Source organism: Exophiala bonariae (genome assembly GCF_035927105.1).
Source record: "Exophiala bonariae strain CCFEE 5792 chromosome Unknown scaffold_2, whole genome shotgun sequence".
Classification (NCBI taxonomy): domain Eukaryota; kingdom Fungi; phylum Ascomycota; class Eurotiomycetes; order Chaetothyriales; family Herpotrichiellaceae; genus Exophiala; species Exophiala bonariae.
Genome location: NW_027042477.1, coordinates 1182860 through 1209319, shown reverse-complemented (window position 1 = coordinate 1209319; position 26460 = coordinate 1182860). Strand labels below are relative to the sequence as shown.

Genomic DNA, 26460 nt, shown 5'->3' with positions numbered 1-26460 from the left:
CCTTTTGGTATTATAATCATGAATTGCCGGGCTGTTTCCAGTGCCACCAGGCAAAAAAGGTATTTCCTGTCAAAATGTTGATACCCATCGAGGACCATGTCAACCCGACACCGAATACCAGAACGCCACCTCGCTGGAATCGCTCATTATGCTCGTTGATGCAATGTAGTGCGCCAAGCGCATCTCCCGGAAAGCCGACCTTTATCTATTTCTTAGGGGCAAAACAAAACTCTTCCAATTTTTTCACAACCTTCACACATCGACTCTCCACCTCTCTATTCCATACATCAGCAACACAAAGGCAGCAGACAAGGCTGATGGACCAGCCAATAAGGATAGCAGTTATCCATGGCAGATTTGTTGTCTCAATGCCTTCAGTGCCCATTGCATGCCACACTTTATGTGGGATCATGTACCCAAAAGCATGGAGAACCGGACCATGGGTCAGATATAGGCCAAAACTGATTTTGCCGAGATACTGTGCCAGGTCGCTGTTCAATATGGACCGCCAAATAGAATTGTTTGGGTCCGACCGCGCCAAGAGAAGTATAAGGAGAGCAGTCCCAAAGTTGGGATAAAACTTGTCCTTGCGTTCCATCCATTCAGGAATAAAACTGTTGAGCGTCATATACCCTGGCGCATTATCACGTGCTCCATCAATCGGATAGGAGAGAAGATAGAATGCAACCAAGAATCCGAATACTCGAAGTACAGAATACCCGGTGGAGTAGGTTAAAGGGTTCGAAGGACGATAGCGGGAAAAGGTGCCAGATGGTTTCTCTTCTCTTGTCGGGGACCGCGGAGGAGAAGGTGGAAGTTTTTCCAGCGCCAACGAATTCTTCTTGTCTTCTTCACGCTCGGTCAAGAGTAAGTCGATTTGTGCCACGACTGCTCCGAGTATATACACCCATATTTGCCAACAGTTCCAGAGAAAGTAAACGTAGATCATGACAATCATCACTATCAGACGCACCGGCCTCCGGCAAAGTGCTGTCGCAACCAGGATGGCGTATAGATGTAGAGAGCCCTGCATCTCGGCCAAAATTGACCATAGATGTTGGTCGTGCCAGGGGTAAACAGAACCGTGCTCCAGTAGGTTGGTCAAGTCGAACATTTCGTGCAGCCAGAAGCGGAATTGTTCGTAGATGGTGGGGAGCATTTCGGGCTTGGGCTCATTCCAAACACCAGGGAACAGTGTTCCACGATCCATCAACAGCGGTCGATTGACTTCATAGAAGCCGAAATGGATGTATGTCGTCGTAATGAGTGTAATTATGAAGACAGGAAGATATAGTCGGAAGCCTCGACGAAAGACCGCACCTGATACTGTTTGAAGCACCTTGGACTGGGATGCTTGGTCATGTTTGTCGATCAACTGGAAGAGCCGTAACGTTGTCAGATAGCCGGCAATACCGAAGAAGACATGCGCGGTGAAGCCTGAATAGAAATAGCGGATAATGGGTAGTTCCAAGATATAGCGGTGACCGGAATTTACTCCCCATGGTGCAAAGCCAAAGTCACTGAAAGCGAATGTGTAGTGAAATGTAAAGACCTTGACGGATGTGATACCACGTAAACCGTTCAAATAGCTCGTTGGAAAGAATTTGGGTTTCGAAGCTGCATCGTTCCAGATTCGAGTTCGCAGAATCTGTGGCACGAAGCAGTACGCAAAACGTTTACCTAGTCTATAGGCATGTGCAGGTCGGGCCAACGAGGCGAGCTTTGAGAAGATCCTCCTCCGTCTCTCTCGACGGAGGGCATCAATGCTGTAGTCGTCCGTGGTGTCAAGAAAGATGTCCTTTTCTTCCTCTGAAATGAGTGGCTTCTGGACCTCGTCGTTATTTTCAAGGGTCATGACGGAGGAATTGACAGTCGGTAACAAATAGACGGACGCATCCAATTGCAAACTGGGAGGCGTCTACGAACGGCCACGTTTGCGACGTGATTGCGTCGAATTAAAGTTTGATGGACGAGAAGCCAGAATAAGGGAAAAAGGTCATCCAACCGACTAGCGGAGCATATAACAGAAAAGTTGAGCGGCTGAGTGACAGGGTCTGATGATGAGCAGCAAGAATGGTTCTTTTCAATGAGAGTGTAAAACTGAGCAACGTGGACTTTTCTCCAGATAAAGAGAGGGAATGAAGCACGGTAGACTTGGGATCATCGGAAAGTTGAGTCGTTGTTGGCCAAGTGTGGACAATACTTAGTTGAGTGCCACCTGCTGGGTCCTGGCCCGATGGTCGATCGTTTGCGAGTCAACGACTGATGAGGCTCCTACCAAGAACTCCAAGGAAGGGGACATCCTGGACCAAAGCTGGGTGGGAATTTTCTGAAGGAAGGGGCAATCCACCAGGATTATGAGATAGGAGGAAACTGGATCAGTTGAGTGGTTGGGAGAAATCATGGCGCCGGTCTTTGGCGTTTTAGTGTGTTCCTTCAGACCCCACCTTGATTGCAGCCTCCTTATTTCCCTGGGAGACAAGCCACTTTGATCCTCCGAATCCCGGAGGACTCAAGGTGAGCCTCGAGCCTCCTTTGCATTGGCTTTCGCCTATCTTTTCAAGCGAAAGTTTTCCCCAAGACGTGTTAAGGGAGGATCTTGCGAGTATCGTCATGCTTTCTCATCGACCATGTGGGTGTCCAAGTCAGAATACGGTATCATTGACCATCGGGAAGGAACTAGGGCTGATTAAAAGCCATGCATAATTCCTTGGCGACCTGCTCCCTTGAGTGGTCAAAGTACCAAGTACCAAGTATGGTCTGGCTGAACCAGTATGGAGTAGCGAGGACTACCAAGAAATCCATTGTTGCAGCCGAGAGTGGAGGTGTGGGAAGTTTCATGCACTGGCAATGTCAAGTTACCAACAACTTCTACAAAGTATCTTCGGTGTGAACTTGGACAAGCAACAATAGTGAGGTTATTACGTGTACATGGTGCTTGGTGCTCGAAACCCATTTGATTTCAATCCACATCTTTGCACATCTGATAGGGCTCAACCGGCGCCACGAAAAGAGGTGGGTAGCCCCCTGGACGCGAGCCTTGGCACGTGGCTTCCAGCTCCCGTTATATCCGCTCAGCAGTCAGCACTGGCCTTCAGGCTACGTTTCTATAACCAGTCAACACATTGCTTGTTCCAAGACGTGTCGACATGAGAAGTGCTGACACGCCGAGCCTTGGAACTCAGCTTTAAGACCGTTTTAGTGTTTCAAATTGGTCCTTCTGGCCGCAATCTCAATATCTACCTACTCGTAGACAGGTATCTAAATAAGGGGCTGTCCGTACCACGCAGTCAACAATCATCTTCGCCCAGTGTCACAAGAGCCATGGCCTGGTTGATGTGCCGAGAACTGCAAGAGCTCGGTCTTGAAGCTCTTAGTCTACCCTCTAGGTACCAAGTAGGTAGGTAGTCATGCATAAGGTCGTGCGCCTCTGATAAGGATTCAACTTTGTGCACTCGAGCGATCGAGATGGGACCACCTAGCTCGGGCAATCCTCCCTTAGGGTGTGTAGTAATGCAACTTGATGTCATTGGGATGGTACTTATCAACGACCTTTCAATGCTGCGACTCCAACTTGTGCCGCTCGCGGCTCAAGTGCTGAGCGTTACAATTGACCAGTCTCCAGATGCAACACACCTGGCCTGTGGGCTACCATATCCGAAGCCCATTAATTGCCCTCCCTACAAGCACGTAAATTACAGACGCGCTTGGCGCCACAGGTGGCCCCAAGGTTTAGTCATAAGTTTTACCCCCTTCCACGCTGCACATTGCGGGTACATACCTACCGAGTACCCCATGTGCCTTGACTAGGGGAACACGGCATGATGATCAGCCGATTACGAGGTAAACGGAGCCAGGTATCACATATGAAAAGGCCAAGTGTGTGATATTTCGTGTGAGATCTTGTCATTCCCCACGCTGTCCCAAGTCAACTTGAAAGCTGTCTGGCATTTCCGAACGAAGCACGCAGGTTGATCAAGTCATTCACTGATCGGCAGGACGGCAGATGTGAACTTCCTTCTTCCCGTCCTCGTCCTGAGGTCAAGCGTTCCTCAGTTGTGTGCTGTCTTTCGCTGCAAGTGTTCTTCTATACAGCAATCTCTGAGCCTCATATGGCAACAATGGGATGTCTTCGAATGCGCCATGGATATGAAACGCTACAAACATTTCCGTTCACGTACCATGAACAGTACGTGAATCTCAATCGCACTTTTCAGGAGACGTGGGATAATTCCACTGAAGAGGAGCTCTTACTCCAAGTTCAACGTCGAATGAGCTATATATTGGTTGATGCCAGAACGACCTTCGTTATCTGTCAGGTACACGCTGAATCCTCTCCTTTTGGATCTTGATGAGATTTCCATGAGCAAGTATGGTCAAATGCCAGTGGTGAGTTCCCAAACTAATCACGTGAAAATCACGTGGAACGGAAGTCCTAGGTACCCTCCCTTATCGATAAGGAGGCCTCGGCCCCCTAGATGCTATCCACCAACCACTCTGAAAATTTTTGATACTGTGCGTGATGTTGCACCACGAAAGACCCCCACCTCACCCACGGTGTACGCCGCGCTTGCATCATGAATAAATGATCGTCCAATTGTCGGAAAAATGACTGTTCCTTTCCTTCTTCTCTTTTCTCCATCGCCATCTCAGGCTTCTCACCTCTCTTACCACAGCGAGCGACTTCAGAGCTTTGCGCGCGCTAATCGTCATAAAGCTCCAACCAAGCATTTCTCCCGCTTCTTTGGTTTTCAAGAATCTATCTCTTGAATCTCCCCCAGCCTCACCATGAGCCACTTCAAGGAAACTGACACCGCAGTGCGGGCCACCAGCATCGACCCCGGTCGCGGATATGGCACCAATACTTCTGGGTCATCGCAAGCACCATTGGAGCACGGCGACCCGGAGATCGTGGAGGCCAGTCCCGAGCGCCACGTTGATGGGAGTGAAGCTCAGCCCAAGAAAACATGGCGCTCCAAGTTCGCGTACTTCAAGACCAAAGACTTCTGGTTCATTTTGGCCCTGGGACAGATACTGGCTATCTGCATAACAGGCACCAACACCTTGACCACACTCTTGGTCATCGAGGGAACCAGTATTCCCGCCTTTCAGACCCTATTCAATTACGTATTGCTTAATCTTATATACACGAGCTACACTATCTATCAGTACGGCTTCAAAAAATGGACTCGACTGCTGCTCAAGGACGGCTGGAAGTGTAAGTTGTGCACGCCGCTTCCCTCACCAGATGGGCAGGATCCTAACTTTAGAACACAGATATCATCTTGGCATTTTTCGACGTCGAGGGCAACTATTTCACCGTCCTGGCCTATCGCTATACGACCATCCTATCCGCACAGCTGATCAACTTCTGGGCGATTGTGGTGGTCGTGGCGCTCTCGTTCTTCCTGCTCCGCGTCCGCTACCACTGGGCACAGATTCTCGGAATTTTCGTCTGCATTGGTGGGATGGGCATCCTCCTCGGATCGGACCACCTCACGGGCTCCAACGGCGGCGACATTAGCAGCGGCAACCAGTTGAAGGGAGACCTCTTCGCGCTACTCGGCGCCACGTGCTACGGCCTGTGCAACGTCTACGAGGAATGGTTCGTCTCCGGCCGACCATTGTACGAGGTGATTGGACAACTCGGATTCTGGGCAACCATCATCAACGGCGTGCAGGCGGGCATTTTCGACCGCCAGGCGTTCCGGTCTGCGACCTGGAATGGCAAGGTCGGTGGCTACCTGACCGGGTACACGTTGATCCTGACGCTCTTCTACACGTTGGTCCCGATCCTGTACCGCTTCGCCAGCGCCGCGTTCCAGAACATCTCGCTCCTGACCGGCAACTTCTGGGGCGTCATCATCGGCATCCGCGTCTTCCACTACCGCGTCCACTGGATGTATCCCATCGCATTCACCCTCATCATGGTCGGCCACTTCGTCTACTACCTTGGGAAAGGTGTTTTGGGCGAGGCGGCCAAGGCCTGGCTTGGTGAAAACCAGGAGAAGGGCATCGATGGCTTTGGTTCGGCCAAGAGGCGCATGCGGAAGATGCAGCAGAGCGAGGCTGGTCCCAGAGGCGGCGAGGGCGTCGAGGGTGCTGGTGTTGTGTGACGAGGTTTCGAGAGAAATCCTCTGTCGAGCGACAAGCCCGCCGTCGGAGTGGAAGGCGTGCGTGGTCTCTTGACTGAGCACCCGCCCCAAACCAACAGCGGCACAGTTCCAGGAATGCTTTGAAAGAAGGAAGGAGGCGTCGTTGAGTGATAATACTCATGATGGAGCTATTCTATATCTCCGGGTACATACATCCTTCGATAGCAACGAACACCGTAGAGAATTCTCAATCGAATATCATTGGTAACAGTCTTCTATTGGCATAGTTAACACTCGGCGAGTAGTGAATGCCATTCACTGGAGGGGTTCCACGACTGCAGTCATTTAGTACTCTCCACACGTGTCAGCAAGGATATTTGGCCCGGCGCATCTTTCACCATTGCACAGCACGAGTACTATCTGATCACTCAAGTAATACCTTGTCATAGATTACAGTGCGTGACTGCAGTGGCGCACGCAAAAGCAGAAGCAGACAGATGGAAAGAGCCGGGATTGCATCGACAAGAGATCAAATGGAATAACAAGCATTTTTGAATTTTCGAGTCACCGACATCCCCCTCCGGGATGTCGAGCGACTTCTGGGACACACTGCAAGCGAACAAGTCATCGGCAGTGTGGATCGTCCAACCGTGACCCATTCCCCTCGAGCAGGAGAAGGACGGGCAGCTGAAAGAACTATGGACATGTATTCCTGGTGGGCAGATTTGGTAAAGAAATGTGTGGGGGCCACTCGAATCCATATTCGACTCGAAGTGATCCAATCCTCATGTCAATACCTCTCCCACTCACTCAAAACCACGATATCTGAATATCGGTGATCGTATTTGTCAATTGTAAGATGATCCCATTGTTGAAATGCAAAAGAAATGGGATCTTTGAAGGTTGTTGTCGGCTCCATTTTTTGTAGGATATTGGGAAATCTTTTGGGATGGAAACCGTAGCCATGCCATGCCATGCCTCTTGTGGAGAAAATTACAGATATGCCTCAACCACACGTAACCTTGCAACGGTAGCGATTGCATCTGATTCCTCCGCACACAATCCCCTACTGCCCAGTCATCCTTCTACTGCTCGGTTTGGAAGTAGTTGAGGAGGACATTGCGCTCTTGGCTCTCCTCACCCCAGTCTCGGACAACAACGCAAGAGCAGTTGACGACCTTACGGGCATTGCCCTCACGATCGAGCACGCAGAGACCGGCCCACTCGCCAAGGAGCTTCCCGTCGGGAACTTTGATGAGAGGGATCTTGTGCTCAGAGCACAGAGCGATGACGAGTTTCTTGTAGGCTTCTTCTTCGCATGCCTCGTTGAGGACACACATGTGCGCTTGACGACGATCGAGAGCCTTGGATGCTTCGCGCAGACCACGGGCGAGACCATCATGGATGAGTGCGAGTTTGAGTACACCTGCGAACCAGTTGTTGTCAGACCAATGTCTCTTGAGATGTGACCGCCGATGTGAAGTTAAGCGTACCTTTCAGGGCATCGAGGACAGACATAGATCCAGAAGATGCACCGGCATCTCCGGAGACTTCGACTTCATCGGCAGCGGCGACGGGGGAGGTGGGCTCTTCTCCGTCCGACTATAAAAGAGATTGTCAGTATATGATGTGTCTTCGTGATCGTGTGTTGGTTATCGTGTAATCGCCCGAGTCCACCTTCAATTACAGGTCCAATATTGTCCAGACACTGGTCGTACACGGCCCGTGGAAGGAAACTCTTGTTGAGGGAGGAACGGGAGGAAACGTACCATATTGGCGATGTTGCGACCCTTGCAGTTGTCAAGGAATCAATTGAAATATCAACAATTCTGTCGGAAGATCCTCAAAGAGTCACAGTGTAGGGAACGAATCGATCGAGTTGGTATGAAGGGACTTCATAAAAGGAAGGAAAGCAACAATCTCCAAATCGTTGGAATTTCGCAGTCGAGCCTTCGACAGAGCCAATGTGCGGAGTAATTGTGCGCTTGGCATTTTGAAAAATCACGTGACGAAGATTTCTCCACTCCCAAGTTCATCAAGGGAAGATGACCATCAACTGATCAGTGGTTTGGCATTCTTTCGAAAGTTGTATAAAGCTCCAAGTGGAGGTACTTGCAGTAGCCATGTATCTCCTAGCCTGGGCCACGACCACGGCTTCAAATCTACTGCTGAGACCACTCCGTCTGACCTGGATTGCCTCCAACGCGTCTTTCGACAGCTTAAGACTCGTCGCCTCGGTATACGCACCGAGCTAGGCACAATGGCTCCAGTAATCAAAGGATGTCACAAAACTAAGGAGAGGCGATAGACCGTTGACAGTCTTGCTGGAAGATCTCAGTAAGAAGGCAAGATAGCTTGTGTCTCCCTCCTTCCAACACGACCCCCGACATTTGTCAACAGCATCTTCCAACACCTGCTGACCCTGACCCCGGAGTCTTGATACACCCACATCCCCGCAAACAAAGGTGATCCCGATGGTTCGCATGTCTTGGAAGAATTGCTAATGCACGCTATGCAAGATCAATTACATGCCCAGTATATTGGGTCAGAAGTCAATGCAAAGTGGAGAGGTCACCATCGTGTAAATGATTTGCCGAAAGTGAGAATTCGACGCCATTGACTGTCTTCGAGAGAGAAGGACTGGTACAAACTCGTTTTCCATTGTTGCATGAACCATGACTGGCGTCACGAGGACACGGGAAGGATGAACTAGCCCACCTCGGGTGGCATACTTCTTATGCGAGTGGTATTTCAGTTGATTGAAGACTGACACCAAGATGATGCTAGGATGGATATGTTGATGGACGTATGTAGCCTTGGCTAATGCGTAAGTATTGCGGAGAGGGTCCATATCTTATGCACGTCCACAAGCTTGAGGCATTATCCTGAGGGAGTTCCGGCCTTGGACCAGGCATTGAAACTCAACATGAAATGTCTGGAAATTCTATTCGTTCTCTTGTATGAACGCCGTCCTTTGCCAATCCAATGCCAAGGTTCATGGTTGAAGTGCATTCATCAATGACGGGCAATACCTAGGGAAACAACCGGTAACATCCACCCTGCGAAATCATGGCCGAGTATCATTTCAAGAAAGGGAAAGAGGAACAATGTGCACGCTGTTATCTACAAGTGACGAGGAGCATGGTCAGTGGCTCACATTGCAATAGCCATGAATAAGCTCCACGACCGTTGGGAGCTTGGTATTGGGGGCCAAGGTACTCCATACCGAAAACCATGGTATTGCGTACGAATATGAGTGGGAGTCTGGGAGGCAGGTTTGGCCAAGACGGGGAGGAGAGAATTCAGTCGAAATGAGATGGAATAGGAGCATGAGGCAGTATCAAATATGGTCTTATCAGTGGATATTGAGTTCTCATGGCGGTGAAACGGGAGGGATCTCTCTCCTGTCTCGAATCGAAGGATCTCCAGTATGATCGACGTTGGGTTGGAGATTAGATGGGTCGATGTTGAGCAAGAATACAACTACCGTGCTACATGGAAGTTTGGTAAATGACAGGGTCGCCGGATGTTACAAGTGTTACTGAAATACATGCCCTGGAAAAGAAGCAAATGGTGAAAGCATGATACATAGCAGACCAGTCCAGATAGTGATAAAGGACGAATCAATTTGGTCCTGCCAGTGGGCAACTGGACTCGGTATCCGTAGGCTTTGGAGTACGAGATCATCCGGGGAGATAAATCTCAAGACTCAGGCCTCATAGGCGAACAGCGTCACCAGTAAATCCCCTGTACATAACCTGCTGCTCGGGAACCACCACCTCAGACATGACCACCGTACGAGTATGAACAATAATACCCCCCGAGTTTGATACAGGCAGCGGAACGCGGGCGGCCACCCGGGCCTTAGGCTGTACTTTCTGCAATTTAGACCAATATTTGAAGTTCCAACTTGTTCCGCGGCTAGATTCGGGGAGCGAAACACCAGATTGTGCACGGCCTGAATTAGAATAGGCGTGGTTGAGTGCCCCCCGGGTGACCCCCCATCTCGAAGCCTATCTTGCCCATGCCACCCACTATCATGTCCACCATCAACGCTTATTCACGCTAAATCATCCGTGTCGAATCCCGTGCGCCCCCGGTCTTCGTCAACCACTTGGAACATGTCCATCATCGCCCTTGTCCCATCAATCAGAAAAGAAAAAAAGGCCTGTTGGGTTGCAGAAGCTCCGGTCAGTATTCTCGTGCTCGTCCCCTACAATTATTCTTGAGATGAGCACGAAAAACATTCACCCAGCATAAAAAACAAAACACCACCACGTCATGCCGCCACCCATGTTCACTCGTCCTTGTCTGCAACGTCTCACCACATCAAACCTCGCCTATTCAGAATCACAACACAGACATCTACTTCAAACCGGGGCCTTGTCACTGCAGCTGCACAAAAAGACGAGGGCTCAGGCTAGCACAAAGGCACGTCAGCCAAAGAACGAGCTTCCAAGATCCCAGTCCCAGCTCAACCTGCACCGTAGATCCGGCGGCGTCACTGGTGCTTCGCTTCCCAAATCCACCCTCCTCCTTTCAACACTATCACCTCCTCCTCCCTCAGGCTGTTCTCGCTTGTTATCCCAAGTTCAGACATCGTTGCCAGTACCACCACTATATAGTACCATGGCGACTCCCTCAGATCCTCAGTCTGCCCCTCCGGCGGAAGAAACCACCAACCAGCCCCAGGAAAACGGCAACCAAGAAAACAGCGACGAAGAATTCAGCATGCCTTTAAGTAAGTCCATTTCTATTTTACTCGCTAATCTATGAGATCTTGGGAACCCAATCTCAACACATCTCATCTTCTCCACCAGCACTTATCCAAATGACCACCCTGTGACCTCCTTCAACTCCCCTTGATGTACATCATGATTTTTGTCATTGAGATGCACCTTGGACGAGTATTCTGGTCTCTCCTCTGGTCATACTTTTTTTGGTCTACCAATGTCATTCATCAGCCTCAACAAATTCGTAATCGGAAGTCACATGACCCAAGCTCCACCTCCCTTATCCTCTCAATTCATCCAACTTTCTTCTTCTCCAGCACGTCCCAGTCAACAAAAAAGCTAACATTCAATTCTCGTTATCAGTAACAAATGGACGTCCATTTGAAGACGCCTACGCCAAGGCATTTAACAACAACAGTTTATGGCGGCGATCCCTCGCCGAGACCGAGCCCGAACTATTCGAATCCCTCGGAAAAGGTCAATCCCCTCAGATCCTCTGGATTGGCTGTGCGGATTCCCGCTGCCCGGAGACGACTATCCTAGGCCTACAGCCCGGCGAGATTTTCTGCCATCGAAATATCGCCAACATCCTCGTCAACACCGACATCAACTCGCTCTCCGTCATCCAATATGCCGTCCAGTATCTGAAGGTCAAGCACATCATCATTTGCGGCCACACCTCGTGCGGTGGTATTGCCGCCGCACTGGGCAACAAGAAACTCGGCCTCATCGACACGTGGCTCATGCCGTTGCGTGCTCTCAGGCAGGAGAATCTCTCACTGTTGGACACCCTCAACGAGACCGACAAGGGCGTCAAGTTGGTCGAGCTCAACGTTCGTGCGGGTGTCAAGGTCCTCCACACCAACCCCATCGTCATCGATGCCATGAGCGAGCGGGGCCTCCAGGTCCACGGCCTGATCTACAATGTCGGCACCGGAGAACTTCGAGAACTAGACATTGAGGAGGAAGAGGAGATTGTCAAGAGCCGTATCGTGTCGTTCAAGACCGAGGACTAGATGTTTATCATGCGACTACAAGGTGTGAATCATCCCCGACTCTCCTTTCCCTTTTCCCACTTCCCGCTTCCCGCTTCCCACTTGCCCAACTCATGCTGACACAACCACCAACTGAACAGTGATATCAAAACTGGCAGGACAGTACAGAGTACAGAACAGGCGCACACAGTCTTTGCAGCCGAACGTTTGTTTGTTTTATTTTTCCATTGATTGATTTTCCTCCGTCCAATCGATTCCATCGAGCCGGACATGAATTTCCCCTTATTTTCAACTCAACCCCGCTCCCTCCCCGTCTCCATCCACGAGACAAAGACAGGAGAGGGGTTTCTCAAAGCAAAGCACCGCACCGCACCGCAGGCAGGCAGGCAAGAATCGTATCTACCTATCCACCTACCCACCTGCCTGTCTGCCTAGCCTAGCCTCTTTGCGAATGATCAACTCCAGTGGGGGGAACAAACCCCCACCAGGATCTGATATGATGTTGTTATACAGGGCCCAGCCACGCCCATTAACGTTGATGGACGGTATTTTTTTTCTCTCTCGCACCATCGCACAGAGTCACAGAAGTTTTGTTTTTTCCTCCCCCGAAGAAAAGGGGGAGCGGAATGGGATCGGAAACAGAAGAGAAGGGTTCGTTTTGTTTTTTTCTCGCACAGGGTGCCCCAGGGTTACATACAGTATATGTAGAGTTTGCTGCCACAGAATTAGCGGGCTCCAGTGATTGGAGCTGATCGCGTTGATTTTCATGGTGTGGTCTTGTTTGTTGGATGTTGGTGGTGCCTCTTTTGCTCCGTGCGTGTCTTCAGATTCGTTTGAACGTGACTTTACAGTTCGTGACCTGCAGTTAGCACGAGGGGTTGAAATACTAACTACTCGGGGCAGCACTTTTCTTGCGTTTTCAAGCTCAATGATTATTCCAAGCACGTTGTTGCTAGCTCAGTATTTTACATGCAAGAACCCTGATTCTGACAATACCCGTCAAGCTCAGGCGGCCGGTGGTGCCCTACTCTGTCCATCAATCGCGACATTGAGAGCCGTGAACCCCCTTTTGACCAATAAGCAAGCTCGATCTGGAAACAAAGATGCCGTGATCCAAGTCTCGATCCTGTTCTGATTGATGGATAATAGGCCGGGTCCGAAATCATTTCTCTTGAATATCGTCGCTTGGTTCTGATCAATGACTAATGTACCGAAACACTCAGCTCGCACTTGGTCACCTCAGTGAGTTGTCGAAAAGTTCTCTGAACTTGTTCCGATATGTCCAACAGCAAAAGTTCGCCTCCGGGAAAATGAAATGTCTCAACCACTGCTCTCTCAAGCCGTGATTGAATTTCAGCCATCATGCTTGACCATCTTCCATCTCTTCTGCGCGCAACACCCAGGGCTCAAAGTCGAAGATCGATTGACTATCTTGACGCCTATTCTTTTTGGAATATGTCTTGCTTGGACGCGATCTCAGCGTGCCAGCTGGGGCAGGGACGTCATTCTCGAATGTTGGTGGGGTTTCTGAACGATATGACGGATCATTCGCAACTGGGTCGAATATTAGGGATTCTGTGGACTGATGGGTGTTGAAAAAGCCGGGTATGGGCGACAGAGGAGTCTGAGAATGAAGTGATCCAGTGTCTGCTCTGGGGCTAAGCCCCTGGGAGCTTGTGGACATGTGTGAACTGGAATAATCGCTGATGTATGTCTGGCGAGTTGTTGGTCGAGATGAGATGGGCTTGCATGTACTCCCATAGAATGATCCAGTGGAAGTAGGGTCGAAGCGAAAATCATTGAGAAGATAATTTGAGGTTTGGTACCTCCGAGTACGCCTCTCCCAAGCACGCTTTTCCCGCTCATGTTTTTCTCGATCACGCTGCTCCCTGGCCACAATTGCCTGTTCCTTGTGACTTAGCCGAATTTCCGCTCGCAGTTGATCCAAGGTAGGGCGCTTGACAGGAAGTCGTAGTGCATTTTTTGTGACATCTTCTTGACGAGTCATGGCGTATGCATGCTCTTGGCACTGGTATCTATCACCCCAGGTTCCGGTATGATCAATGAGGAGGGCGAACTTCAGGTTTCGATATCTCAACAGCTCATCAAGCAGGAGACGCCGATACTGGCGAACTTCAGCAAGTCCCTCTTTGTTGACGAAATGTTTCTTATTGACGACAGTCACAGTAACCTCAAGGGTGACCAATTTGTGTCTCAGGCGCAACTGCTGAAAGCATTGGAGCCATCTCTGCTCACTGCTCACATCAAGGCTGGATAGGACCCGTCCATCGACTTGAAAGCCAGGTATGACTTGTATAGCAAGTTTCTGAAGTCGAGCCACGTTTTGGGGCCCAATCTGTTTGTACCACCAATTGAACGCATTGGCATCTTGAAATTGAAACCAGGCCTCTCCATAGAACACATCCTGGCCAAGCTCTGCAAACTTCTTACACACCAGCATGGTCTGGGCAATGTCAACATTGTCTCGAGTGACCTCTTGTATGGTGTTGGTCTGTGGGTCATTGCCTGTCCTAATGTAGCCACCGAGCATGCCGTGTTTGTACCATGGCCGGACACATTCTGAGGCTACCTTGGGTGTCACCAAGACATGGGAGAGGATGATTCTCAAAACTTTGTCTGGCAGATTAGTGATTTGTAGCGATCGGGCAGCGTCCCATGACAAGTCTCTTCCTTCGTAAGGAGAGGCTCTTGGTTCGGAAGGTGGTGGTGAAAGAAGGCCATAACTACCATCCAATGATGTGATGGAATTGGAAACTATAACACTGTCACCTTCAAAGACCTCTTTGGTGGTAATGTTGCATGGAGTAGGAGCAAGGGTAGTCTGGTCGATTGTATGGTTGAAACTTGTAGAAGAATAATCAGCAAGGCTCGTCGGGATGGGATGACGGTGGAAGGAGAAACTCACCGTGCTTTGTCAACAAAGTCTGGGTCTGAACAACCGGTAATGATGGACTCGACCAGGTGAGCCAGACGCGACTTCTTGGGAGGGGGAGGCATCATGGTTGATGAGATATCAATGTGGTCGATCGGACGCTTGGGGCTGCGCTGTGCATCAGGAGGCTTAGAGGCTTCCGACATTTTGATTACCGTTGGAAATGATATGAAATTTGGAGTGCAAGGAATAAAAACGCGGGCACTCAAACGAGACTGTGAACGGGTTGTGTGCGCGATGGATCTGAGGGTGAAAGATCCGTGTGACGCGTCCTAGTTGTCGAGGCAGTCGCGACGGTCTGGGAAACTGGAAGTGAAGTACCAGCAGATGCAACACTCAACAACTTGAAAGCAAACAACTAGAATCGATCTTGATCTTTTAAATGAGTGAATGGTCAAGTGAATTCATCCACGGAATTTCTTGAAAGCGTCGGCCACCGCCATACCATCTATCAATGCGTCTTTGACCTTCTCATCGGCTGATACCAGCTTGGGCATCAGTGAGAGAGTCTCATCAAGCAGATTTCTTGGGATCACTACAACGCCCTCTTCAGCATCCAGAAAAACAATATCACCCTGAACATGGTCAGTTACTATGATGATGGCCTGACTCTGACCGGAAAATGGCTTACCGCAGATACTTCCACACCAGTGATTGATACTGGTATATTGCGTGCATAAGGCACCGATTCTGCACCCGTGCCAACTGTTGACCGACCTTTGGCGAATATCTGGGTGTCACTTCCATATAAGCATTTCACTTACCAAGCCCTCAGGTGGCATCAATCAGAATCCAGACTCAGGTTCTTACCGGTAGTTCGGAACTCCGCAGTTCTGCAAGATCCCTTACCCTTCCACCGACCACGCAGCCAGCTGCTCCTCTGACCTTCATCCTTTGTGCCATTATCCCACCAACTGCAGCACAGCTTTGTCCCTCTGGCTGCTCAATAACTACAATACTGCCTGGCTCTGTCAGGTCCACCCAATGACTCCCCTTGGGAATCAAGTTCTCCACTGGTGGTTCACTTTCTGGCTTTGAATGCTTGGATACCATCTTCACAGTGCATGCAGGGCCTATGATTTTCCCGTTGCCTTTCTTCAGGGAAGGTGGTAAAGCAAAGGGCGCTTTTCGGGTCAAAAACACAGTGTCATAATTGAAGCAACCCTGCACTCAACTTACCAAGATCTGCTAGGTAGCCCGCCCTGGCTACCTCGCCAGGTTTGACTTTCTGCAGCTTGAGTAAAGCATCTGACACCTGATCTGTTGAGCTGACCAAGAAAAGAGAGCCGAGGGATCCTTCTTACATCGCACGGTGAAAAGTCATGAAGTCGGCGCAACTTTTCTTGCAGACCATCAGATTCTTCCTTATCCACACTCATTTTGAGGGCGGAGTATCTGCAAGTACCCAGGACCGGGTTGAGGGCTCCGGTGGACCGACCAACAACAAACTTGAACGGAAGGCTAAGTGCTTTTTGACCTGCGTGAGCTGTACGGCTTATCATAATCAAACGTCCTCGGATGGATGATTGACGAAGAAGAATCAAGCTGGTATTCGAGGTCAAACAAGGGGTATTTAAGGTTGCTTAAAGTTGGAAGTGGTACGAAGTAGATCTCAGGACGCCGAAATCGGCCGGTCATCGGCTCCCGGGCGGCGATTTCTCTACGCAGATACCTTAATATTGCAATCTCAATATCCAAGATGTATCTCAAGGAATCAATCCCAAATAATGTGGCACAGAACACGTCTTTGAAGATTGTACCAACTCTATAATGCCCAAATCATCAAGTTTGGCATGTCGAGACGGCCAGGAAGTTGCAGTGCTTTCCCAGAGCCGACCGTCGAAGCCCCAGCCGGGTACAATAAACGCATCTGGAATCTCCTCTGACCTGTTCACTTTCTCCTTGGGTCCCGCTCGTTCCGCCGTCGTGTTATAGTACTCCTCCAGTGAAGGCCAGGGGCGCAAGCTCGCTTTGGATTTCCATGTGCCCCCGAATCTGGTGCTCATCACCGCGTTTGTCGCGCGGGCGTTGAGCTCGTGACATCCCGCACAGAGCCTTCGGAGTCTGTCATCGTCGAGAGTTCGCGCCAGTTGATCGATGAAGTCGAGACCTTCGTCGATTAATAGATCGTCTGTCTCGACTTGGTCGCTGAAGCTATGCTCCGCGGTCGTGAGCTTGTTGGCAACGAGAATGACCATTGCCGACATGTACGTGCATGACATGTTTCTGCGAATCTTGTTAGCGCCCTGATCTTCATGTACAGGAATGATGGGGGTTCCATACCCAACAAGAGCTAGATCCTTGTGATCTACGACGTGAAATAGCCGCATACACGCCCGAGAGGCCTCGATGTTCTCCAGCCAATTCGATGAGAGAGGACTCGCGATATCACTAGCGGGACTGGATTGACTGCTCTCAATGGCATATCGATCGCTGTACGACGTCAACCGCCTGATCCAGACCGAATCATGGCAGAAGATACCACAGACAAGATAAAGACAGTGGAAGTAGCTGAAATGGAGCAGGGCCAAAAATCGCACAGATGCAGCAAACACATGACTCGAAAGCGCCTCGGGCTGAAACTGCGGCGGGATCGACTCCTTCCATTCACGCAGCATGGCAGTCAGCTCCGCCCGCACGGCCTGTCTCTGTAGATCTCCCATTTTCTCGCCCTGTACCGAGAAGATCGCGTCGTACACTTTGGCCTGGATGCGTGCGAGATCGATGCGGCAGAGCAGGAAGTTGAGCCACGTGTTGCCGTCGTTGCCGAGGACGATCCCGCCGTTTTCGTCGATGGACTTGAATTCGGGGAGGTCGACGTCCATGTCGTGCTCCTGCTGGTGGTAAGGATCGCGGAGACGCAAGCTGATATCCCTATCGAGCACGAACACGATCCAGAACACTCGATCTCGCTCCCAGCTCTCACTGGCGTCGAAAGTCGTCATTCGGTTCTTCGTGTGCAGTCTCAACCGGTGCGCCATCCGCACGGCCATGGCCACCAGCATACTGGTCGGCCGGGGATTTGGACCCGCCTGGAACAGCATCGCCAGCCCAAGCACGATCTGCAGGTCCAGGAGCGTATGTTCTTTCAGGGTCGAGACGTTCAGGGCCGTCTGCGCATCTTTGATACAGCGACACATCAGGGCGTCGTCGTCGGGCGTCTTCTTTGACACATCATGCCACAGCGACAGCGCCAGCACGACGTTGATCGCCGCCCAGGTCGAGCTCTTCTGCCGCACCTTGCCCTCCGAATACCATCCCAGCAGCATGTTCATGAATTTGCCCTCGTGGAACAGCGGCATCGCACTGTTGACATTGGAGAAATACGCTTCCACCATCGGAAGTGTCTCGTGCAGGGGAGGCAGAGACGGGTTGTCGTCCTGGGGGATCTCGATCGCGGCATCGAGTGACGTGAACGAATACAGTTCGTTGAAGTCGCCGTCGCGCTGGATGTCCATCGACCAGATCCTCCTTGCTGTGCCACCATTTCGAGGCGGTGATGCACCCGTAGTGGGCGGCTTGGTCCCATTGCGATCGGTTCGTTTCCACTTCGTCCCCGCCTGAAAACTGTGCTCTTCTCGCTGGTCACCATTGCCTGTCGACCTGTATATCTAGTCAGCAATAGATTCTCGGACTGGCACCGTCCCCTTTTCGAAAGGCATCAATGCTGGAGAGGAGATTCACTCTTTCTCGGCCCGCTGGGTCTTCGATCGCTTCCGCGGCTGCGGCGTAAATGTACAGTCTGTCTTGTAGAGGACACAATGCGAGCAATGCGGCTTCTTCACATCGCATTTGATTTTCCTCGAATTGCAAAGATCACATGCCTAAAATTTCCTGTCAATCCACGTCCGTCAATGCCTCCGAGGTCTGTCCTGGAATACACATGCCTTTCTTCGGCCGAGGCCCGGATGACGGGTCGGAGCCACTTCAGTCATTGTCGCGAGTCGAGTAAGTTCAGTTGTGAAAGAAGTTGACAATGCGTGAATAGTAAACAGTGTCACGACTAGTGTCGAAGCATTTTAAATCCAGGCTAACAATAGTATACGAAAAGAAAGACGTCTAATGTCCCCAAAGGACTCCCATGGTGGGGAGGCTATGAACCCTGACTTGGCCCTGCAGTGGGCGCCTCAAAGTCCGCGGACTTTGGATGGCTGACAAACCCTTTGATCTGGCAACTATCGTTCACACGCCCGCAACTTTTTCTACTCAGTTTACTTGACATCACCTGCTAACTTTATGTGCGGCCTTACCCAAACGTAGTGCTACCTGATACTGATAAATATTCAACAAGGACCTTTCTCTCGAAAACAAATGCGTATCTCATACCACCGGGTAAGCGACTAGCAGGTGCGGTGTTTCCAAACTGATGCGGATAACCGTGCAAACCACGCGTTCATTTACATATCAATCCCATCCAGATGGACCGTTAGTAAGAACTTGTTATTTTTGATCTCATCAGCCCGTTCCTTGAGCTCGTCCACGTCCCAATTGGCCCATACGAACTTATTCTTGAGAAACTTGGCTTCAGGAGACGCGAGCCAAACGCAGAAATGGCCTGGGAGTTCGACTGTGCATGTTCGAAGAGTCACTTGTCAGCTGAAGTTCTCGAAATGGGATATATGAAAGGAAATGATACGGGCTGAGACGAGGGAAGGAAGGAAATCACCTTTATCAGGTGCCTCGTCCTGATGGCCGTTGAGCTCAGTGGGCGTCCAACAAGGCTGGATGCTGACTACATGCAACTGCGGGAACTCCTTTGCGAAAGAATCCACCATCTTTAGGTTCGCAGCCTTCGACACCGCGTAAGCACTTGTATTTGGAGCGGGCGCAAAATGGGCCATGGCCGTCGAGATGCTGATCAGCACGGCCTCGGCAGCCGCCACCTTGATGAACGCTTGAATCGCATTGAACGCAGTGCGCACGTTAAGGTCGAAGCCCTTCATGAAGTCTTCGACGTCGTAGTCGGCAAGACCGGCTATCGGCGGCATATAGCCCGCGTTGGAGACAAAGACGTCGATCTCGCCGAACTCATTCGCAACGGATTCGAGAGCTGAGTCGATTTGTACGCGTTGCTGTAGATCAACTTGCTTATATAGGATCCGGGTGCCCTGCTGTACCTGGGTGGTGATTTCGTCGGCGGTCTCCTTCAATTTGTCCACTCTGCGGCCGAGTATTGTCACGGATTGAGCACCCGCTAGACCGAATGCTGTGGCGATTGCTTTGCCGATCCCAGTTCCGCCTCCTGTGACGATGACGTTCCTCCCCTTCGCTGAGAGTTCGGGGCGCAATGGGGAGATTGATGGCGCGGGCTCTGAGTGCCATTTCTTGGTAAAGGAGACAAACGTGGGCAAATCATCTTTGGCTGCCATTATGTGTATTAAGCCCAATTGATTGTTGTGGAATTGGTGTACTTCGTAGTTAATCAATTCGGAGTAGTTTGAAGTTCTTCAATGGCGACAAATGGGTTCGAAGACAGTGTTGATTATAGATTATAGAAGGGTCTGTGGCGCTGTCAGTGAATTCGAGGCCTCTCAGATCCCGATGGGCCTGAATCTTTTTGATGATTAACCAATGCCCGCGGCACTCCTGCTTGTGTAAGTATTTGCGTATAGCTCAAGCTGTGGACTCCGCGGTCCAATGGTACATCTCAGATGTGGAAGGCAAACACATAGATAGTATACCCTCGCGGAGACATATTAGTGAAACAACGGATGAACAGAGGAGGACCAGCTGACTAAGGACCACTGAGCACGAGCAAGAATGAAAGAAGAAATAGCAGAAAAGCCAGGCCTTTATCTTGTTTTGGATTGGAAACATCCAATTTATTCTTGGATGGTGCTTATTCACCATATAGGTAACAGTATTTCGTCTCGAACCTTTGAGAACCCTTCTCGGGTCATTTGTATGTACATGTTGACATGAAGCAATGCTGATGGGGGATAAAACTGAAGTAACTTTATATGACGCGGGGCTCGACCTGAGTGAATGATTAGTTCAAGTTCTTGGAGAGGCGACAAGAGCCGACGATGGAGCCTACTGACCTTCCAAGCACTGTTCACTGTACCTCGTTAGCAAGATTGCTTGTAGCCCGGATATGAACAAGAACACGAACCTTCATAACCCAAGGGCGCAACCGGTTTGTCTGTTTGACCACGAAGCGTGCCTGTTAATCTGTAGTCTCGTTCCATCACTGCCAGACGCAACCGATCAGTAGAATCCAAGGGGATCTGAATCATATCTCCTCACTTTGTCTATCCCATAGATCCAATTGTCTTCTGGGTGCTTTTCCGTCGTTTCTAACCCATTTGACCGTGGCCAGTCCCGCACCCTGTTGGACATGTCAGAGTTGGTGGCTATTAGATCTCAGAGGGTATACACACTGTCACGCCAAACATTGCCGTCATTATCACATAAGGAATAATTGCTTCGAAAGGGACACCCATGGTGGAGGAGGTTGAGGTGGTGGGTTCGGATAGAGATATATGCTTGATTTGAGCACGGCGTGACCAGAACCACTGGTGTAATGGTACTGTACACCGTACGAAAGAGCTGTAAAGTGTCCGTGAAACTGGTCGCTGTCGTGGTCCACTGTTGAAGGTCCCGAGATGAGCATTGTCGGCGCAGGTGCAGCTTCAAGGTAGATGCCAAGCCGGAGGCATGTCGTAAATCACGTGACCGAAACCTGGGGAGACAACGTGCAGGGTGCACCAACAACGCCATCGGATGGGATCTCGAGGATCCTTTGGAGATACCTATACTATGATTCTATGATCGCATAAGCACTCCCCACGTGTAATGAGATATCAAACCCTCAGATATCAAGTTTCAAGTCCCATCTTATCCTTGTTGGGCAGGTTCCTACGCGTCAACCCTCCAGTACAACCCACCACTTAGCGAGCCCGTGCCCTCCCCTCAAAACGACACAAAACAAGTCCAGTTCCACAGCCTGTGCGGGCGCATTCACTGTCAAGAGTAGTTCGCATAAGTCAGGACACTTATAACCACCTGCCCTTCGCTTTTCGGTCCATCGCAGAACAGGGGTGGAAGGTAGTGCCATGCAGGCACATGGGAAGGCGGACGAAGAATAAAAAGATTTCAAGATATATACATGCCGCCATTGATTTCAGAAGAGCTGGACGAAGTGTCCACAACCGATCGCGAGACTACGGACGACCAAACTCTCAACACACCTGATCAAATCTCAGTGTCAGATCTTGGAGGCGGGGTTGGTAATGCTGAAGATGTCGGGGATGTGGTAGTAGTGCAAGTTCATACCGCCACCACAGCCACGTTGACCTCTGAACAACCTGCTTCAGAGATGCCGAACCCGGATGACAGTGCCCTTGGCGAACAACTACAAAGATCCGCTGAAGAGAGCCTCAGTGATGCTGAGGCTGCAACGGACTCGGCTACGCAGGCAGATCCCAATGGAGATGTCACCATGGATGATGCGGATGCAGATGGCGAGGCCGAGGAGGACGAAGATGCGGAAGGCGAAACCGATGATGATGCTGCTGCTGAGGAAGCTGCAGGAGACGAAGAAGAGGAAGATGGTGAAGAGCACGCCGACAGTAGTGATGAATCGGAAGGTGGTGATGAAGCCAGCACATCGTCAGAGTCAGAATCAGAGTCAAGTGAAGCGGACACCAAAGCTGAAGACTTGAAACCGGAGTGTTTGTTCTGCAAGAGTACGAAAGAGCCCAACAATGCTGATGAACCAGATTTGACCTGCACCGAATGTGGGAGTCTTGCCCATCTTCACTGTGCCAAAGAAAAGAGTTCAGTGAAGATCGACGCAAGCTCCTGGCGTTGTCCTGACTGCCTGGAGAAACGCGGTCAATCAGATTCTCCAAAAGAACAAAGTATTCGCTCCAAGAATTCCGCTCCTCGGCTCGTTAGAGACTTGTTACCAGTGACGCGTGGAGTTCAGAAACCCAACTCTCACTCCATCTTTGCTCAACCTCTCATTTCCGAAGGTGAAGACGGAGGAAGAGCCCTCAGGAAGAGAAAGTCACCAACTCAAGAACCTCCACCAATGTCTGAAAAGAGGCGCAGGAAAGCTACGATTCGAGCTTTAGCAACTCCTACCGATGTGACGGTGGCCGACAACAAATTCGAGAGTAACAGAGCAGTTGCACATTCGACAAGAAGAGCTTTTCAGAAGCCAACACTGCCAGTTGCAAGAATATTGCAACATCGTCCTTTCGCAAAACCCCCCCCTCATAAATTCATCCTTGCATTTCGCCTCGATCAGTCAAAGATTGAGGCAATTCTAGAGAAGCCTCCACGACCTGGGAAGAGGAGAGCAGCGCGGGCAACAGAAAAAAAGAGATTACAGAAAATACCTCCGCCAATTTTCCAGCCTCCTGTACCCAAGTTTCCTGCATTGCCGACACACCACTTGATTTTCCCCTCCGCATTTACAGATCGAGAGGCAGAACTCAATGCCAAACCATATGGAGGCATTCTCACGGAAGCTGAAGCAGATACATCACGGTCGTTACCACAATTGAAAGATCGAGAAATATTTGAAATTGCAAGAAAAGAAGCAGAGGAGGAACGTCGTAAGACATCTGCTGCAGCTGAGGCGGAGATCAACGGAGACAGTGCAACCATCAAACCCAAGACCACGATATCAGGTCCACCCAGTAAGATCAAATGTATCCAATTTGGGAAGTTTGTCATCGACACATTCTATGCCGCTCCATATCCGGAAGAATATTCGCATGAGTCGAGACTATTCATATGTGAATATTGTCTAAAATATCTTCCCTCAGAATTCGTCGCATACCGGCATAAACTCAAATGCCCAGCCAAACACCCTCCCGGAGACGAGATCTACCGAGAAGGTTCCATTTCAGTATGGGAAGTGGACGGACGCAAAAAGACAGAATACTGTCAATGCCTGTGTTTGATGGCGAAGATGTTTCTTGGTTCGAAGACGCTCTATTACGATGTGGAGCCATTCCTCTTCTACATCTTGACGGAATATGATGAATTTGGTTATCATTTCGTCGGATATTTCAGCAAAGAAAAACGACCAGCCAGCCAAAACAACGTTAGTTGCATTCTCGTCATGCCGATTCACCAGAGGAAAGGCTATGCGACATTCCTCATTGACTTCTCGTATCTTTTGACAAGAATCGAAGGCAAAGATGGCTCACCCGAAAAGCCACTTTCAGACATGGGATTAACGGCATATCGGTCATACTGGGACCTCACGATATCACAACATCTCTTAGATTTGGGCATGAAACCTTTCAGCACAAAGACGCTCATGCTGAGAACAGGAATGACAGCTGACGACGTGATCCATTCACTAGAACGGCTTTATGCTTTTATTCGAGACCCAGTCACGAAAACATATGCGGTCCGTTATGACAAAAAGCTGTATGAACGTATTGTTGCCGAATTTTCCGCAAAGAATCACCGTACCTTGCGACCAGAGAAATTGGTATGGACACCTTACATCATGGGTAGAAGCGACCAAGCAACATTGGACGGTCAGCCTATTCATGCTATTGCGCCAAGAGATGATGAGAGCGAGACAGAGGAAGTCCCTGCTGAAGTCAACGCATTGTCCGAGGGTGTTGACATGAAAAAAGAGCCAGAAGACCTGGTAGATTCAGATCCTATCTCCCCTCGCTCAAAATCAAAGGCATTGCCAAGTCACCAATCCGTTGAAGAAGAGGCGACGACTGTGCAAGATCCAGCTCTTATCAATGAACATGGACATGTCGCACCTGGACCGCCCTCTACAGAAGTAATGAAGATCGCGACCTCGTTGGAAGCCACTCAATCAGACATCAAGCTCAACGGCCTGACAAACGGCGACAGGCCTACCACAGAACCCATGACAGGTAATGGCAAAGAACCCGCGACTGAAGGACCACCTACAGAGGAAGTGCTTACTGGCTACGCTCTGGCGTACCGGACACTGAATATTCCTCCAGCGCGATTTCAAATCGAACCACCCATCCCACCCGCAATGCTCCGGCAACGCAGCGTCAAGAAGCGAAATCAAGCCACAGCATTCGGCACGCCTAAGGCAAATGGCCTCAACGACCTCCCTTCCATCCCAGTCGCCGTGCGCAGCTCACCACGTAATGCATCGTCGAGCGTGAACGGCAGCGCAAGTGGCAGTGGAGGCATCATGTCGAACGGGAATCGTAGCCGCCTGGCGAGCCCTGACAAGGGCCCGGACACACCGATGCGAAGAAGTGGACGCGGGCGAAGTAAAAGCCGTCTTGCAACGGTCAGTGTGGCGAGGTCAGATGGCGCAAGTGACGACGAAGCAGAAGCCGGAAGCGATAGTGTAGCTATCGATGTCGACACAGGCACCGACAAGCGAGAAGGAGAGGAAGATGGTGACGAAGAAGAGGATGAAGAAGACGAAGGCAGCAGCACTAATGGCAGCAGCTCCGAGTCGGAAGAAGAGGCGTCCCTGGCAGTGGCATCCAGCGAAGAGAACGCAAGTGGAAGTAGCGCGGGTTCGAGCGCTGCATCCGATGACGACGAGGAGGAGGAGGAGGAAGACGAAGATGATCCCGACCCCGACGACCCGAACGACGAAGACGTCGAAATCAACGAGGACGAGGACGACCAGAGCTCCGAAGACGAGGACGAAGACGAGGACGCCGAGGCCGAACCCGACGTGGGCGCCGATCTCGCTTCTACGGCCACGGCCCCGTCTGCGACTGGCTCTGGCTCGGCCTCGGCTTCAGGCTCGGCGGCGGCGACTCCTTCAGCGGCGGCGGCGGCAGGTGCGGACGAGGACGAAGACGAGGATGCAGACGGCGAGGCGGAGGATGATGACTGAGCAAGGTCGAGAGAGAGCGCTGTCGCCGAAGCTGAAGTTGAAGTTGAAGCTGAAGCTGGGAATGATGTGATACGATTCGATACTACCCCTTGGCGGGTTCCAAGGATTTCAGTGATTAGACTGGATAGCACAGTTACCCAAGGTTAGGTACCTTGGGGAAGGTATAGAACCCCCTGTATTGAATACCGACGCGATACCTGCCTACGACATGGCATCATGCATGAGGTACGCTTTCAAATAGATATCGATGCCAATGCCAATGCGAATTCGAATGCGAATAAGTATCAGAATCTCTGTTCTGCATGTAAATAATGCACACAGGCGTGCGAGGATGTATCTGTCGAATTCATACTGCATCATGTGCATCACAATATGAGGAGGATGGAACTTCGTTGACAAGCCTACGTGGAATTGAACTCTTCACGCACATAGGTTTCTTACGAACTGATAAAAATAGATAGATAGATAGATAAGGTAGTGTGGTTTCTGTATCGTTGACTGGCTCCCCACTCACGTCCTTACTGTAGCGAGCTGAAGTAGGTACTCAATCCACTCATTAATACAATATCTGGCTTGCTGATACCAACTGAACGGTCTAGTCGTGGTTGCCCTGTGATCACTTCTCCCGGCGGCGGTATCATCAACCTCCTGAAAGCAAAAGCTAAGCCAAGTGGACAAAAGTCGAACAACACCAAATGGAATCATTGAGCCTTGAACCAAGCAGGATTTTGAGCCCTTGCTCCCTCACCAATCTTTCCATTGTCGTCTTACGCAAAAACAAAACGCGCGCCCTCGATCTTATGAAATGTGAAACCAGATTCGACGTGATCCTTCAAATCTCGATGGGTCAATAACTCCTATGCAA

The 26460-nt window shown here is 50.4% G+C and overlaps 9 protein-coding genes across 9 annotated transcripts; 3 read left to right on the top strand and 6 right to left on the bottom strand.

Annotated features, from left to right (window-relative positions):
• Positions 1–205: 205 nt before the first annotated feature.
• Positions 206–1855, bottom strand: LTR84_004955 (uncharacterized protein; the record flags this gene model as incomplete). The annotated part of the gene is made up of 1 exon (XM_064848528.1): positions 206–1855. One exon carries the CDS (start codon positions 1853–1855, stop codon positions 206–208), a length of 1650 nt encoding a protein of 549 aa, XP_064711152.1.
• Positions 1856–4788: 2933 nt separating this feature from the next.
• Positions 4789–6116, top strand: LTR84_004954 (uncharacterized protein; the record flags this gene model as incomplete). Its single annotated transcript, XM_064848527.1, has 2 exons — positions 4789–5218; positions 5278–6116. 2 exons carry the CDS (start codon positions 4789–4791, stop codon positions 6114–6116), a joined length of 1269 nt encoding a protein of 422 aa, XP_064711151.1.
• A 1064-nt stretch (positions 6117–7180) lies between these two features.
• Positions 7181–7867, bottom strand: RPS12 (40S ribosomal protein S12; the record flags this gene model as incomplete). Its single annotated transcript, XM_064848526.1, has 3 exons — positions 7181–7521; positions 7589–7697; positions 7865–7867. The coding sequence occupies 3 exons, from the start codon at positions 7865–7867 to the stop codon at positions 7181–7183; spliced, it is 453 nt and encodes a 150-aa protein (XP_064711150.1).
• A 2857-nt stretch (positions 7868–10724) lies between these two features.
• Positions 10725–11844, top strand: LTR84_004952 (uncharacterized protein; the record flags this gene model as incomplete). The annotated part of the gene is made up of 2 exons (XM_064848525.1): positions 10725–10836; positions 11192–11844. The coding sequence occupies 2 exons, from the start codon at positions 10725–10727 to the stop codon at positions 11842–11844; spliced, it is 765 nt and encodes a 254-aa protein (XP_064711149.1).
• A 1339-nt stretch (positions 11845–13183) lies between these two features.
• Positions 13184–14922, bottom strand: LTR84_004951 (uncharacterized protein; the record flags this gene model as incomplete). The annotated part of the gene is made up of 2 exons (XM_064848524.1): positions 13184–14687; positions 14750–14922. The coding sequence occupies 2 exons, from the start codon at positions 14920–14922 to the stop codon at positions 13184–13186; spliced, it is 1677 nt and encodes a 558-aa protein (XP_064711148.1).
• A 258-nt stretch (positions 14923–15180) lies between these two features.
• On the bottom strand, positions 15181–16155 carry LTR84_004950 (uncharacterized protein; the record flags this gene model as incomplete). Its single annotated transcript, XM_064848523.1, has 5 exons — positions 15181–15351; positions 15408–15506; positions 15587–15900; positions 15956–16031; positions 16081–16155. 5 exons carry the CDS (start codon positions 16153–16155, stop codon positions 15181–15183), a joined length of 735 nt encoding a protein of 244 aa, XP_064711147.1.
• Positions 16156–16482: 327 nt separating this feature from the next.
• Positions 16483–20145, bottom strand: LTR84_004949 (uncharacterized protein; the record flags this gene model as incomplete). The annotated part of the gene is made up of 3 exons (XM_064848522.1): positions 16483–18379; positions 19214–19343; positions 19443–20145. The coding sequence occupies 3 exons, from the start codon at positions 20143–20145 to the stop codon at positions 16483–16485; spliced, it is 2730 nt and encodes a 909-aa protein (XP_064711146.1).
• Positions 20146–20732: 587 nt separating this feature from the next.
• LTR84_004948 (uncharacterized protein) lies at positions 20733–21219 on the bottom strand (the record flags this gene model as incomplete). Its single annotated transcript, XM_064848521.1, has 5 exons — positions 20733–20753; positions 20818–20834; positions 20889–20939; positions 21023–21104; positions 21157–21219. The coding sequence occupies 5 exons, from the start codon at positions 21217–21219 to the stop codon at positions 20733–20735; spliced, it is 234 nt and encodes a 77-aa protein (XP_064711145.1).
• A 665-nt stretch (positions 21220–21884) lies between these two features.
• On the top strand, positions 21885–25595 carry LTR84_004947 (uncharacterized protein; the record flags this gene model as incomplete). The annotated part of the gene is made up of 1 exon (XM_064848520.1): positions 21885–25595. The coding sequence occupies one exon, from the start codon at positions 21885–21887 to the stop codon at positions 25593–25595; it is 3711 nt and encodes a 1236-aa protein (XP_064711144.1).
• Positions 25596–26460: the final 865 nt, after the last annotated feature.